This window comes from Erigeron canadensis, chromosome 3 (genome assembly GCF_010389155.1).
Source record: "Erigeron canadensis isolate Cc75 chromosome 3, C_canadensis_v1, whole genome shotgun sequence".
Lineage (NCBI taxonomy): Eukaryota > Viridiplantae > Streptophyta > Magnoliopsida > Asterales > Asteraceae > Erigeron > Erigeron canadensis.
Window position 1 is genome coordinate 26,228,460 of NC_057763.1, and position 16,901 is coordinate 26,245,360.

The following is a 16,901-nucleotide window of genomic DNA, read 5'->3' on the forward strand; positions in this document are numbered from 1 at the left end:
TATAGAAATTTCATGCGTTAAGTACTTGGTTAACACTAAACAATTAGAAAGAGACATCCTGGGCAACACATATACTTTATGGCCCCATACTTTATATACAAAAACCACATGTATTTTATATTTGTCAATAACAAGGACAGAAAACGTTAGAAACTAGCTACTACTCTCTCCATCTCTCTTCGGAGGAAACAAACGGCTTGTACCCGTAACCCGCGTTTGAAGCGCAAAACAAGCAGAGGAATACATACCCTTAATCCAAACAATGACAATACGACTGATGAGAAAATAATAAGATCAAACCCTTATAAGCAGGCCCAGTCGTAGCTAGCAGACTTTTGAGCTGCCATTCAGTCCCAAAATATGAAAATGTTTTTTTTTTTTTTTTACTTTCCAAAAGTACCAACAATTTGGGTAACCTTGAATTGTTTAACGAGGGGCCTCACTCGACGAGGACTGCTCTTCCGTGCTTTCCTGAGCATTTATGACCGGCTTCGTTTGTATTATTTCATCATGTTCCAAAAGTTTTATCTTCGGGATAAGCCTCTTAACTTCCTCAGTAGTATATATGAAAATCTTTCGCACCATGCTGCAGAACTCACTGTGCATACATTCAAAACATATGATTCCGACACCCCAAATGAGCAGGTTAGACATGTAAGATAAGGAGTCAACCAAGGTACAGGCAAAAGCTATGTCATCCGCCTTTTTTTTTTAATTTATACAAACTTAATGCATTTAAAACTTGGGATGGCTTTCGACCCAATTGACCTGCGTCATTTTCAGTTTTTTCTACTTTTCTTAGCTTAACCCAAATTTACACAAAAATAGAGGCAAGCTAAATTGACCAATTTGTATACGAATGGGGTCAGAATTCGGAATTGCTACCTCAGACAATAAAAAGTGTCCACCACTCCACTTTAATCTTTCTAATTTACTTAACAAAAGCAGTTCATATAGGTTATGCCAATACCTCCTATACCCTATAAATTTCTAGACTTTATAAGTATTCTGTTCTCGTTTTCATTTATCTGGGCGATAATAACTAATAACAGTCATGATATGTACTTACTTCCATGGATCATCCCCGACCATCATAATGTCATCTTCAACATCCGTGTATACGACTTGCCATTTCTTTGGTACCACACGAAGTTCACCTTCAATTTCAAACATATTCTCCAGTTTCTCCAGTAAATCCTCGTAACAACTAAACTGTGTTAGATCAACAGCCCTACCAACAGCCATCCCTTGCATATGAACCTACAAGAATTAGTTAATAAACAGTAAATAAACAAAAAAAATGCCACAATCGTTATCATTATTATAATTTATAAGGACAATACAACTCTCAAGATTGATTTGAATGAGACAGGTTTTTCACACCCGGGTGATCTCATGATATTTATAGGTCGCAACTCAACCCGTATAATGAGTCGATTATGGGTTTTATATCAAAGAGAAGATACTAAACCTTGAAACATTTACTTTTTGGAAGCCAAGAGTTATGCTCGAGAACTAACAAGGCAGAAGTAGGTCGATGGTTCAACTATGGTCACGTTTATCTCTAACAGGCCACACGTATATATTCATTACTTAGAAGGGAACGCGCCAAAAATCACCTAAATTGGAAGGCATGGGATGAGGGGTAGTTTTGTGTGTAAGCATAGCATTTCTGGTTGAATGCACCCCAATTCTCCTGGAGAATTACTGGATCTTATTAACATGCTAAAGAAGTTAGAACCTCCTATGTCGTTTAACTCAAGAAATCAGATATTAGTAAATAGTATAATTTTCCTAATCATATCTGACACTATTTGTACCAAATATCACCCATATTGACATATAAGCAAACTCGCCCGATGTGTCCAATTTGCCACCTCTAGATACTATTGATCACATGTAATCTTCTTATCAAGGTAATAAGCTGCAAACCAACAATCAAATGCCGAATGTTTCAAATCTCAGCAAAATCAGGATTTTAAAAACTAAAAACCTACTTTGGTGCAGCTACGAATTTGCCTAGTATGCAACTCCGGAGATCTCATGCTGGACTTTTCAGGGTCACAACTTGCAGAAGGAAGATCAGAACGGTTGACATTTGATGGTTCAGAACGCCAATCGGATTCAGCATCAAGAGAGAAGATTGGTCTTTCATCAGCCACTGGTGAGGATTCATCCACAGTTGAGTGTTCAAGTAACTCGATTCCAAATAGCCTGTAGCCATTAGCCTGTCTTCTTTCACCACGTTCTCTATCAGCAAGGGGTTCAAATGACTCTGTTACTGTTTCCCTTAAGTTGGACCAGTGGATAGGCGTGGTGGAAGCAGGAGGCAAAGTACCATTCTCACTGTAGCTAAGAGAGATACCCTTGACAGAAGAAGAGCCATTATTTGACGGGTAGATATCACGTCCATGTTGTGGGTCACAATACTGGAAAGCTGAGGGATGATCTGCTGGTGATTTCCACATTCCTATAGACATAAGATACAACACAGAAACTAAGTTGAGAACCAAAAACCTTTAAAAAAACTAACAAAATGTATTTGGTACAAAACTTAACTTACGGTACCATACCCAGGGCAGAAAGATCAGATCCAGAAGAAGGTATAACAGAAGGTCGAACCCGCTTACTCCTCTGTTGAGGTTGTGTGTTTGATAAACTAGATGCTACAAGTGGTTCAAGTTCCCATGCTGAAACTCTATCCGGGCGTAATATTGATGACGGTTCATCCCATTGAACCTGAAGTAGATGATGTCAACGTTATATGCATAAAAGTGAAATTAGCTATAGTAGTTAGAAATACAACAAAATGATGTTTTAATGTTTTATGCTAGTTTGTTTGAACCTTCAGGGATCTCCATTCAGAATCCAGCCATTTTGATGATGCAGTATCTCCAACACCAACGATGGTCCCACTAAACCTGTATCAACATCTACATATCAACCTTGCGCCACTTATTAAGCAGATACCAATGTAATAATGGGCCATGTAGTAACTACCTTCTTTCAGGAACCTCTTCACCCTCAAATCTCATCTTAAATCTCATTCCAACTGATAGCTTATGATTTCGAGCTTCAAGATACTTGTTAAGGCTGACAATGAATTCAGATCGACTGGTTCTGTAAGAATCACAAAAAACGTCAAATTCAACAATGAATTCAATGTTCAATTTTCACTCACAAATAAACCCCAGCTTATAAAAACAGAAGATCGCTACTCCAAATAAACCGAGTTTAATGGTAGATACCTTGGTTTATAAAAGACTGAGAAAAGGGTTCCAGTTGCAATCGCATGGGAGGCGGTAGCAAGCACACCAAGATGCATACTATGACTTGATATAACAGACGATGGCATATTGTTCAAAAGTCTCATCAGCCTTCTTACTCCAACACGTAGCTGTCCATTTTCCCCCCTAACGAAAGGATGAACAAAAAATGATCATACTATAACTTTAAACATTACATATAAATAAAGTTTAATGTTTTATATGTAATGTTTTATTTGCAACTTACCTTAAGAATATAAACGCATCACCCGCTACCAACTTTTTTGCACTTACAAAGACACTCCACCCAGTAGTTAGCAAGTGACGCCGAGGTTGCCCTGGGATATATATCTAGCACTAGTCAGAATATAGCCACAAATAAAAAAAAATAAAAATAAATAAAAGAAAAATAGAAGCTCGCATAAAGGAAGAACATTACTGCCCACATAAGCTACTAACTAGAATCTTTGGGAACCAGACACCAACTATTGTTAACTTCAAGACATGTAAAGTATATAAATATACGCTAAAAAGGATTTGGCTTGGTACATGACTTGAAGCACTCAGTCCGATTTCGGACTGATCACAAACTCGGACAAATCAGACAGAAAAAAAGATAAGAGATTATCATCGCATCTCTGTATCTTGAGCGGCATTCATTCTATGACTCTTCGTTTCACCATTATCATCTTCACACATAAATCTGATTTAAAAGAAAGAAACTTTGTTGGTTTTTTAGAATTTGATGAAAGTTACAGGTTTTGATTCTTAAAAAGAATGAACTTTCTCTGAAGATTGGAGAAAATGGTATACTTATACTTTGTAGTGGAAGGTGAGAAGACAGTGAGTGCTTACTTTTGCGTATAGAACATAGTTATTACACAGTGGTCAGGTCACGAGTCAAAAAATAGGGATTTTGTGTCATGAGTCAGCAACTATCGGCATATACGAAGTTATGTACTATAATGGATGGAAAAGGCTAGAAATAACTGCAAAAAATCTTTAACAGTGATAAGCAGTTGAAACTGCTAGTAGGTCAAAGAAGTCATTGCAGTTAAGACACCCAATACTTAACGGAGTCCTCATTAGGAATTTTTTGGTTTGAACTATCAGGTACTAAGAGTTAAGAGTAAAGACAGGTCAATCTCTCACCGGCTTGGGGGCTAAGACTCCCAAAGCCTTCATATATATTGAAATGTGAAATACTACATGAGATTGCAAAGTGTATCTGTCCCAATTTAAATGTCTACCTTTCTATTCAGAATTTCAGATTGTCCTAAATCAAATGTCCACTTCCAAAAGTAGATTCGTAAATTTACGATTTTTCCCTTGATTACTATACGGAAAATAATTTGTCATTTTCAAGGTAATTGCATTTCAAGTACATTGGGACTTAGGAGTAGAATTAAATTGAAGTGAATGGAGAAAGTAATAATTAAACACTCCCCTAAAAATTGTTAATCTTTGTGGTGTACATTTAAATTGGGAGAGAGAGGATAGATCATATAGCTTCATCGGCTCTTAATCTCTTCAAAACTCGATGAAGACAACAAGCCATCACACTCTATGTAACCCATCAAACAGTGTTTGTTTCAGAAGTGAACCTAAGATGGTAATAGATCAAGTTACGCTAAATTCCGAAAACTAAAAGACCGCATATGACTCGTGCACATAAAGCATATAGTTTCAGATAGTGAATACACATGATGCCTCAGTTATAAGAGCAGTCATAAAGTTTTGCAACCTCGGAATATATGACGAAAATGCCATTCATTGCCATGAAAATCACTAGCAACCAGTTCTTGCCACGGTGGCTGTTGAGACATATCCTGATATAAGAACTCATATTTAGTAGAATAACACAGAAAGATGGGAAGAAACTATAGATAGGGAAAAAGCTTATGCTTACTAGCGGAGGTAGACAGTCATCCGCATGCCTACGAAGAACAGAGAATCCACCATGTGTGCTTGTGTCAGATGCGGTAAGGGTCTTGCAGAACGAGTGAACAGTGCAACTAGGAGGTTCAGGGAGCGGAGGATCTGGGCTTGTAACCTCAGTTTGCTGATTCGTTAAAAAACATAAGCAAAAGAGACCAAAGGCAAGGGAGGGCCGGAGGGTATATACTAAACTAAAAAAGAAGAATATTCTTCGCATGAATTATAAATACTCATATAAAATGGTTCAACATGCTTACATCTCGCTCAGGCAGCAGAGTTATTTGAGCATAAACCTCGTCTGTGTCTTGTTCAGCCTGAAAATAACTCGAGATTCATTAGTACATCTACTCCATCAAGACTAAAGTACAATAACTCAATTACCACGTAAAATCCAAATTACAACTCTGTCTGCAGAGTTGTATTATACATTTATTGCCAGAGCCCAACGTAAGCTAGTAATAACAAAAATTTACCCGAAGCTGAACATTCATCACTTTGCATAATATTTTGGCTGGCAAATTAAATGATGGGAGCTGCTGATCTAATCCCTGGTGCATGGAGGCCTCAAGCTGTAAGAATAACCAAAGTGCACCATCATTATATATACAAATAAATGCTTATATGGTGGATCCCAATATTCAAAATGAAAACTATGCATGATGATGTGCAATAACCATTGAGTGGTGAAACAATTACGCTATATATACATTAATATTATCTCAGAAAGCAATACAATAGTTGAAGTTTAGAATAATCTGACAGTGACTACAAGCATTTTTGCACTAAAACATACTCTTAGTAGAAGATCAACAAACCTGTTCCATGTGTCCTTGTGGAAAATAATATACTCTTTCTCCTTCACGGGGAACAGTAACAAGCGGCCCAGCACATGCATGCCACAGCTCTTTGTACAGGGCATCGCCCACGGAACCTGTAAAAAGATATAAAGTTTTATTGCCAACACATATGGAAACTTTAAAACAAAATCAATCATTAATTGAACTAGTGGGCATATGCTTCCATTAGGGTTGCCATATCGAATCTCTACCCCTATTATAAAGTTCACAACACCTATCGTTTTCTATACTTGACTCTACAAAGAGTGTGGAATCAAACGAAGACTAAGCATTCAGAAAAGAGCCAAAACAAAGATAATATATACTTCCGAACAAGGAAATTAGCGCCAACATACACACTACGACAATAGATACCGGGATTGCGGCTCTAAAGAATACATCCCGTCATCCCGATAAAGCACATAGATGTTGTCATAATCGTCATTATACATAAGTAGCAGCATTATCAATAGATATTTCTAGATTGTTTTTTTTTTTACACAAAGGCATACGTAAGTAGCAACATTATCGATAGATATTTGTAGGCAAAATTAAAATCAACATTATAAGCTTCATATATAATAATTGCTACCTGATGCAGTCCCTCCAGCGTAACGACTGTCATTAATATTAATATGCGCCATCAAGTAAACAACTTGATGTCACTACAACTTGAACTACGAAGCACCGTCCTGCATCGATTACACCAAATAACCTTAAAAAACGACTAGTTCGTACACAAAGCGGAAATTTCACAACTCGTTTTCGGTTTAGCCGTAAACAACATTATATCAAAATAAAAGCTTAAATTACATTTGTTTTTATTTTTTTTAATTACATTTTCAAATTACTTTCCTGCTATCTAATATAACTAGGTACATACATATAGACAGATCAGATAAAAAAAATAAACAAATAAATAAAGAGATTTATTAATTATTATTAAGAAGTATAAAATAATAATTATAATTATGATATGAACTTACAATAAATGAATGTAGCTAACGATAATAGGTACTGATTAAAAATGAAGTGAATTGAAATAAATAAATAAATAAAGGATTAAATTGAAATTTCATTAGGGTTTTGATAAATATATAAAAGAGTAAAGTGAAAATGGGGAGAGATTATACTATACGTAGTATTATATTATATTGCTGTACATGTGTATATGGAATATATAGATATATAGATATAGATATTGATATAGAAGGTGGATACATACAATGATACAATGCAAAAAACAAACAGGTGATGGATGGATGGACGGACGGAGGGATGGTGTGATTATATTTTTAATGTGAAGTGTTTGATTATTGAGATGAGTAGTGATGGTTTTTTGCCTGGTTCAAGCCGACAAGACCCCTACACCACCACACTTTTTTAAACCAGTCAAATTTCGATATTAAATTATTTTGATTAAAATAATTGGTTAGATTATGTGTAATTGATGTACTTTGAACATAAACATAAAATATATAAGTAATTGATTAATAAGGTTGCTAAAGAGCCGAGCTTTTTTGAGCAACTCAAGCTTGACTCGATCGAAATTATTATCGAGTCGAGCCCTAAATTCAGGTTCGAAATTATTAGCGAGTCGAGCTCGAGCTTTACATAGCTCGACTCAAATACTTATTGAGCTTTTCATATACTATGTATATGTTTATATATATAATTCTTAAAGAGTAAATTTCTAATTCTACAAAGGCTATTTATATAAATTTTGTCATAAGTGATATATATTTTCGAGCCGAGTTTGAGTCATGTTTATAGACATAAGCCAAACTCGAGTCTTTTTCGAGTTGAGTTCGAGCCGAGCCTACACATTGAAAGCTCGTCGAGCTTAGCCGCTAAGCTCGAGTTTGGCTTGACTCGATAACACCCCTACTAATTAATAAATCACCACAAAGATGGTGTGTTGTGCTGCATAGTTATTAACCTCTCATAAAATGATTTTTGATATAAAAACATATAAAATCTTTTATATACATTAATTTTATTTATTATTGAAAATAGTTAAAGAATAAGTATGAATATGATTACATAGACAGGTAGATATCCCTATTATGTTATATATATATATATATATATATATATATATAAATGAAAAACTTAAAAAATGAAAGAAAGGGGTTAACTTATGAATAACGATAAATAGATACATAAATTTGTTAGGTTAAACTATGTGTAACAAAGGTATCAAATCATGTCATTCACGAGGGATGGCAGTTGAAATATAGATACCATCTCTTGTTTGAAAGCGCAGAGAAGACCTTCGATAATTTTACAAAAAGTGACGATTGAACCCCCAATTCTACTTGAAATACAACGTAGGTATAACAATGAAATCAAATGGGAAGTATTAATGAAAAGACTACAAAAGTATGTAACTAACAACAAATGTCATATTTTACGAGTTTTAAGGTTTTATACATTTTTCGGTGTATGACATCCAGTTTTGCTTGGCATGAAAATTAAACTCTTAACATCTGTCTCTAGATACAATGTTCCAACCACTTCATCCAACCCATTAATATATATAAAATAGTTTAACTGTAATATTAAATTATGAAAATTTAACAGCAAAATTATAAACTTATCCCTTAAGCTAAACAATTAGTTATATGGTATGTTCATTCATATTTAACGACTCAACATTATCTGATTTATTAACATAAATACCAATGGTTTGAAACCCGGATTTCACATTGAACCACAAAACACATTTTAATGGTAAATGGGTCAAGCTCATGTGGTGAACCAGAATATCATATCCCATGATTTGAGTATCCCAAATTTGATTTTATGAAGGCTATATGCAAAAGCAGCAAAACTCCCGAATGATTGAATCAAATGCTACTAATACATGAACTAGAACTTGATATAAAAAAGGTTTTTATTATTGATGTATTAGTATCTTTGATAATAAAAATGTTTCGAAAGAATTTGAGTACCTAAAGGGGTGTTTGGCTTCATAATGGTAATGATAATTTTATTGCATTTTTAAACCCACCCAAACATCTCACTTGTGTTTGAGATATATCTAAATACAAAGGTTCTCAATTTTAAAACCAAATCTACTAACCAAACACTTGCATCATACCTATTTTCATACTTTCTTTTCATAACTTACACTTTAATATATAACTAATCAATAACCAATGTATGGTTAATGCACTTCATAAATGCATATGGTTTTTGAAGAGAAATCAAGGTTCAAACCTTAACATGACATATTTGAAGTAGTTTTTTAAAAGTATGAGTGGATTTGATATAATATTTAGTTGTTTAAAAATAAAAATAAAAACTAATCGCACCCACCATTTATCTAATTCTATACTTTAAATAACATACATATCGAAAGGAAAAAGCAGCATGGTTGGATCATTGGTAAACACTTTTGTCTCTGGAAACAGAGGTCATGGGTTCGATCTTCATCCCATGCAAAGGTTGGAGGGCCTTTTCTACCATTTAGGTAGAACCTGGAAGCAGTTTACTTAGGTAGAGGTAAGGTCTGCCTACATCTTAACCTTTCTCATACACCGTCGAGGTATTGGGGCTCAAAAACCCGCAGTATCGGAAAGGAAAAAACATATCATAAAACTGTAATCACAAATCCAAGATGATGTCAAGTGCTAGTGCATTTGCAGCTTTAAGGATCTCATGATCCAGCCATTTTAATGACGCGGTATCTCGAATTACATAACCTTCTTTTTGGAACCTCTAGACACTCAAATCTCATCGTGACCTTAATTCTGACAGAAAGCTAATTATGATTTCAAGCTTCATGGTACTTATATAGATAAAATTGAACGAAGACCAACTAGTACTGTATATGTCATTGACAAATAGAAATGTAAAACTCAGCCAACATAAAAACCATTTGATGTCACAACTTGAACTACGAAGCAGCGTCATGTAAAAGTCAACAAACACAAACAATCGTTAAAACATGAGTTAAGTACTTTTTTCGTCCCTGTGGTTTGTCGTTTTATCACTTTTCGTCCTCGCCGTTAACTTTTGGCTAAAATCATCCCCGTGGTTTGCATTTCATCCTTGATCCGTTAACTCAGGAGCATTTATGTCTTTTCATCCATCTTAAGTGCAAAATTCGTCCTTATGGTTTATCGTTTTTGCATTTTTCATCCTTATCTTTAACAAATCTCCAAACAATAATTTAATCAAAAACCAAAACAAAATCAAATCAAAAACCTATATATATACATACATATGAAGATGTAATTTAACACAAGCGGTACGACTAATTTAATTTAATTTATAAAAATGTTATAAAATTTACTATAATTTAACTCAATTGTCAAAATATAATTACTATTCACTCAAAAAATACCAAATAGGTACTTTATTATAAAGTATAAGTTTTAAAGTTGAAAAATTAAAAAAGTATAATATTAAAATATTACAAAAAAAATTTTAAAAAAATTCAAAAAAATAAAAAATGAGAACACCGGAACGGTATTACCGAAAAATATCAAAAATGCCCGAAATAGTTGTATCGGAGTACCACCCCGATACCGGTATTGCCGGTAACACCGATCAGTATATACCTGTATTTAAAACATTGTATATACGTGTTTGCATTTGAAGGTGATTGAGTAGATTCTCAAATATATATATATATATATATAAGTTTTTGTTTTGTTTAGATAAGTTGTTACTGTTTTTTTTTTGTTTTTTTTAACGGAGAGGATGAAAAATACAAAAATGAAAAACCACAGGGACGATTTTTGCACTTAAATGGGTGAAAAGACGAAAATGCCCCTCACGTGACTTGCATGTGAGGGGGTTAACGGCAAAGTTATAACGGCAGAGACGAAATGCAAACCACGGAAATGATTTTAGCCAAAAATTAACAGCGATGATGAAAAATGATAAAATGATAAACCACATGGACGAAAAAAAGTACTTAACTCTTAAAACATTATTATAACTTCCCTTGGATAAAAGCAGAAATTTGGTACATAAAGTGGATATATCACAAATTGTTTGCATTTTAGCTTTAACAACATTATATCGAAATAACACTTAATTAAAAAGATTTTCCATATTACATTTTCAAATTACTATCTAATTTGACTTAATTATTTGCCCAAACTAGTTAAATACAATAACACGTAAATATGGCTATTGCGGATCAAAACAATATATATACATACATATAATGAATGTCTCACTAAAAACAATGGAACCTAGGTTTTTAGGACTTTGGTTTACTTTATTTAAAATAACAATTCAAAACATACGATATATACGGAGTACATGTTTTTTTAGAGCTAACTGAGCTTTTGGAGAAGGAATGTCTATAATAAATAAAAGATAATTGTCTTTCAAAAGTATTTTTAGAAAAAATGTGATATGGCAAGTCTATAAATATTTTACTTAAAAGTTTTTTATTTTAATTATGATGTCATAAATAATTTACACTATTTTTAATTAAAAATAGGTCACTAAATGCTTATTTAAAGTTATTAATCTTTTATTTACAAACAAAGAAAATTATTTTATATAGTATATAATATCCTTTTATGTTTTGTTAATGCAACTAGATTATTTTCCCGCATAATACTCGAGATAAGATAAGTTGAAATATGATGATATTACTATTCAAAAATTTTTATATATCGAAGTTGTCTAGTAAGATGTACATGTTGAGTCTTAGAATAATTGATTAGATTTGTTTATAACAAACAACGTAAAAAAATGTATAAGTCTTTACTTGTAAACTAAGTCAGCTTATACTCTTTTAACTTAGGTCATTTTGGATCTCTCTTTCTTCCCCTCTCTCTCTCTCAATATATATATATATATATATATATATATATATATATATATATATACATGTATTAATAAAAAAACAATAAATTAAATTTTAAACCATATTAAATTAATATCTAATATTAATAACATCGTAAGTCCTTTATATTAGTACGAGCCTAAAATCTAGTCTAAGTTTTAAAACATAACGTTACTATTGAACTTAACTAGATTTTAGACTCGTGTTCAACACTGGACATGAGACTTACGACATTATTAAAAATAGATATTAATACATGTAACTCATAAAAGCTTATAAGTTCAAAGTTGAAGATATATGTAGATATTATGTGTTTAATTCAAATGTCAAAAATGTTAAGCTAATAGAAATAAAACTAATGTAAAAAAATAATATTTGAAGCATATACCCTCATTCGACAGTTGAAAGACTTTTTTATGGACGAAATTTATTGTAATGTTTTTTCTTTTCTCATCTTTGTCACATATTAACACCTTAAAGCCCTTTCTCGACTTAACTCAAGATACTGCAATGTACAATTATTCTTGTGTGAAAGCTGAACTTTGTAGATAGAAACTAATTTTAATAACAATGTAAAATAATTATTTTAGTTATTTGTTTTTTATTAATTGAATAAAATTATGTAAAAAAACTAAATAGTGACATCATCGAGAGTCAATGTGATGAAATCGTACTATTGAACTTAATTGATGAGAGAAAACTGATCGACTTCACATGCGAATGCAATACACACTTTATTCGTACATACGTTCTTTACATGTGAACTATATATTCACATGTAAATGTAAATATCTGTCATCTTAAATATGTTACCCATGCCAATTAACGTACGATACTCACATGCATGATTAAATAAAATGTTTGTTCATCCATGATTACTATGTGCATCTATGAACATGTATGCACTAATTCACATTTTACACATTTGTTTCTTGAACAAATATAACTTAAGCTTAAGAATGTGACTCTTGAATCAACACCATGTATTCACATGTACTACTTGCATTATATCCTCACATGAATTTTGTTTCGTAAAAATATGCTTCGTGCTTACAGCTTAGGGTGGATAATAAATATGATTATAAACATGTTACTCGTGAACCAAAACTATGAAGAATACTAGCACCGTACTTACGCAATGTGATAATGGTCATGGTGACGACGGTGTGATGAGGGCGATTGTTGGTGGTAGATGCGACGTCGACTGGTGTAAATATTTGAAGTAAAAATAATTGATTTAAATGATTTATGGAGATATTATAAATAACAATATAATCTAATCATTAATGTTAAAAGATAGTTTATGTGAAAATATTTTAAGAGATACTAAATAAAATATTATATTTTTTTAACACTTTAAAATAGAATAAATTGTTATTTTCTATATAATATATTATAAAAGTACAGATATGTTCACGTATCAACACCTAAAAAACAACAATTGACTTGTTAAATACTTTTGGGGTTTAATGAGTGGGACCCGTTATTCCCATATACATTTTGGTACTTAGAGCATAAACCACTTAAAACTCATGTTAATTTATTAACTCAACTTTTCAATTATCTATACTATCTTATAATAATTATCATTTTCTCTACCATAAAAATATTAAATGAAAAATTATCATTTTACCTTTTATAAATTAATTTACATCATTCATCCTTTATCTTCTAAATTATTTCTACTATCACTTTACATCAATTACATTTACATAAATTACTTACATAGTTACACCCACCATGAACAACACCACCACGACCACCATCACCACCGCCAATCATCGTTACCACCAAACCGCCGTCGCATCACGCGGATACAATGCTAGTAAGATATAGTTTTTTCACTTGCTTTTGATAAGTTTCAAGTCTATGACATATAGTTTTAAATTTATGAACTCAACCTACTAATGACCACACCACTAAAATTTCATCCTTGCTTACTCTTACTCATTTACACTTATTCTAACTTGATCAGTCATCGAAATCAATACTCATAAACACTTTAAAACGGAATACAATAAAGGTTCACATGCATGTTAATATTAATTTATTATATTCTTCTCATTTGTATTTCATGTTGTATTTTATTGTGAGTGCGGAGAGGATAAACTGATCGAAAAATTAGATTTCTGCCCATGCACGTACGTGAGTTAAATTTCTAATAAATAACTTAATAAAAATTCAATATATAATAAAAGCTTCAATGAAACACGAACACTTTTTTTGAAAATTATTGTAACCTTAATAAACATATAACGCACAACGATTCCAGGTATGGTTGTTAGCATCGGGATTTCCTCCATACACCAAAAACAATTCTTTATTAGCTATTGAATGAGAAACATTAGTTATTGAATGAGAAACATAATCGTTAAATTATGAAATGACCTTGATCCATATTCATATTTAACAAAGGTATCTGAACAAAGGGATAATAAATGTCTTAACCGTTTAAACTATACTTAAATGTTTTCGGGAGCATTGGCGTGTTGCTAGACGCTAACCAATGTTATTACCTTCATTTATTACGAGCTCAAGTGGGAGCTGTTAGAATATGATCACGTAAAATGAACGTATGTCCGGAAAGTATTTAAGCCTACGGGGTCACACCTCAACGTGAATGTAACTATAAATTAATTAATATATTAAATGTAATTTATTAATTAATTTGATCACGAAGAACTAACGGAGGTCCATTAAAAGAGTTAATAGTTAACGGTACTTAACTATTAGGAAACAATTAGGAGGCCCTCTAGAATGTTCCTAGAGGGGCTGGTCGAAATCAAGGAGAGGGGAGGGTTTGAAAACCCTAAACTTTGTAAACAAGTTACCTAATCCTATAAATAGAGACCTAAATCTAATTGTTTTCAACACACAATTCATTAGGTTTTCTAAAACCCTAAAAATCTCTTATTCTTCTCCTCTCTTTGGTTCGATCGACTTCAACAAAAGAAAAGGGTTTTGGGTTATTGTTTGGTTCGAAATTTAGAGCTAGGAACAAAGGGTTGTTCGGTTCGTGATCAAGTACTACCATACATACATTCCAACATTGTGTGTGTAATCGTAGAGAGGTTTCATTCAAACCATCTTATTAAGGTTTCTTGCTTAATTCTCTCCAATTTAAGGTACACATTTTATACTTTGCTTAATTAATTAAACTACATAGATCTTGTCTTCCGTTACATGCTTTGTGATTTGATTTGATAATAGTTATATAACCCAACAAAAATCACTGTAATATCGATCACTTTTTCCAAGTTATAAATCTTTCTTTCACGTTCAAATCGGGACCAAATAATTAATACAAAACATTCACTTAAAGACTTAAAGTAACTATATATGGTCAGTTAAAGACTTAAAGTAACTATGGCCGGTCTAATCTAATATTTCACATGCAAAACAATGGTTAAAACTAACTCAAAAGTACGTGTAAACACTTAAATACTTCACATTTAAAACAACCACCACCAACTAAATTTTACGAGTACTCATTTAATTTACATTTAAAATTCCTATAAATAGTACCCCATGTATTTCTTACTGTCACCATATTAAAGAAAAGAAGCATAACTAAACATCACCTCCCTACAATAATGGCAATATCCACTACCCGTTTCATGTTTTTTGCAATGCTCATTTGTTCATTCGCCGCCATCTTCGGTAACAAGATGGTCTCGGGCCAGTGTTCGGGTGACATGCAAGGACTCATGGAGCAATGTGCAAAGTATGTACAAAAACCGGGTCCGATGATTCAACCATCAAGTGCTTGTTGTAGTGTTGTCAGGAATGTTGACTTGGCTTGTGTTTGTGGTCATATCACAACCGAGGTCGAAGGTATTATCAGCATGGAGAAGGCAGCTTTCATTGCTCAAGCATGTGGTAAACCGCTTGCTCGTGGAACTCGATGTGGAAGTAAGATATTTTTTACAATTGTTTTTTTTAACAGCAAATTTCGTTAATAACCTTTTGGAAAGATGCTGAAAGCAACAAACGTTACATCAAATGATTCTACAACCAATACTTGTTTTTGCAAATTAGTTATCTATAATTATTTACTTAACATGACTTATTTGTACGTGTTTTCTTAGGCTATGTTGTACACGGAAACTAACTAGAGGATTGGCATGCATGATGAAAGGCTTTGAAGGTTGCAAAAAATGTGAACCTTTTGGCTTCTTTATGTACCGAATAAATATATTATTACAATAATATATGGGACAATTTTGTTGTATCATGTATTGATCTTATTTCATATGAATTGCGGATGTTTAAATTTCAAGAATATATATCTATCGACCGCTTACTCAAAAGCTAGACTTATTTCTTTTTCAAATTAAAAACACAATCTTGTCCGAAGATAGATACATATTGAAGATGTATTGATGCAATGTAAAACTTAAAGACATGGATATGTGTTTTTGGCTGCTTTTTGTAACAAAAAATAAAGAACAAAGAATGAATAGCTAAAAAGATTTTAGTAAATACAAAAAATAAAGAACTAAGAATGAATAGCTAAAAAGATTTTAGTAAATACAACTCATAAAGACTATTGTTATGATATGATGCATAAAATAATTATATTAAATTATATATTTATTATAAAATTCTAAAGTGCATTTCTAACATTTTATATGGCTTCTTTTTATATGTGTATCTCTAAAGTTTGTATGTATTTAATATTTTTTTAAGTTAATTACTCATATCTTTGTGGATTATATTCTTTATAGTAATAATAGTAAGCTAAGTTTGTATGTATTTAATATAGTATTCCACCCTACCCCGCCCCAAAACGCTTGGAGGACGCCATCTACGTCACCCCTATAGGCGTTCCAACCCATTTTTTGTTCTTCACGGTTGTGCCCAACCTTGACCAACTCTTTGCGCCCTCTCTCTCTCTCTCCTTTTCCTATTTCCCATAAACCAATATTCTATCATTCTACTATTCATTTTTTTGCCACTTGTTGATAAACCCTCCACCAAAAAGAGTTGCCTCACCCTTATATTTTTGCAAGATGCCAAGTTTGATGACATGGTTCCTCATATGAA

At 32.6% G+C, this 16,901-nt stretch overlaps 2 protein-coding genes across 2 annotated transcripts; one reads left to right on the forward strand and one right to left on the reverse strand.

The window, feature by feature from the left end:
* On the reverse strand, positions 1-7,371 carry LOC122591081 (auxin response factor 1). Its single transcript, XM_043763277.1, has 15 exons — positions 7,266-7,371; positions 6,633-6,732; positions 6,020-6,135; positions 5,678-5,773; positions 5,462-5,518; positions 5,176-5,328; positions 5,011-5,095; positions 3,514-3,604; positions 3,249-3,413; positions 3,001-3,120; positions 2,846-2,921; positions 2,574-2,739; positions 1,998-2,470; positions 1,070-1,260; positions 1-598 (listed from the first exon to the last, which is right to left on the reverse strand). The coding sequence occupies exons 2-15, from the start codon at positions 6,682-6,684 to the stop codon at positions 427-429; spliced, it is 2,013 nt and encodes a 670-aa protein (XP_043619212.1). The 5' UTR covers positions 6,685-6,732; positions 7,266-7,371; the 3' UTR covers positions 1-426.
* An 8,077-nt stretch (positions 7,372-15,448) lies between these two features.
* LOC122591775 (putative lipid-transfer protein DIR1) lies at positions 15,449-15,966 on the forward strand. The gene is made up of 2 exons (XM_043764017.1): positions 15,449-15,767; positions 15,944-15,966. Exons 1-2 carry the CDS (start codon positions 15,449-15,451, stop codon positions 15,964-15,966), a joined length of 342 nt encoding a protein of 113 aa, XP_043619952.1.
* The last annotated feature ends 935 nt before the right edge of the window (positions 15,967-16,901 follow it).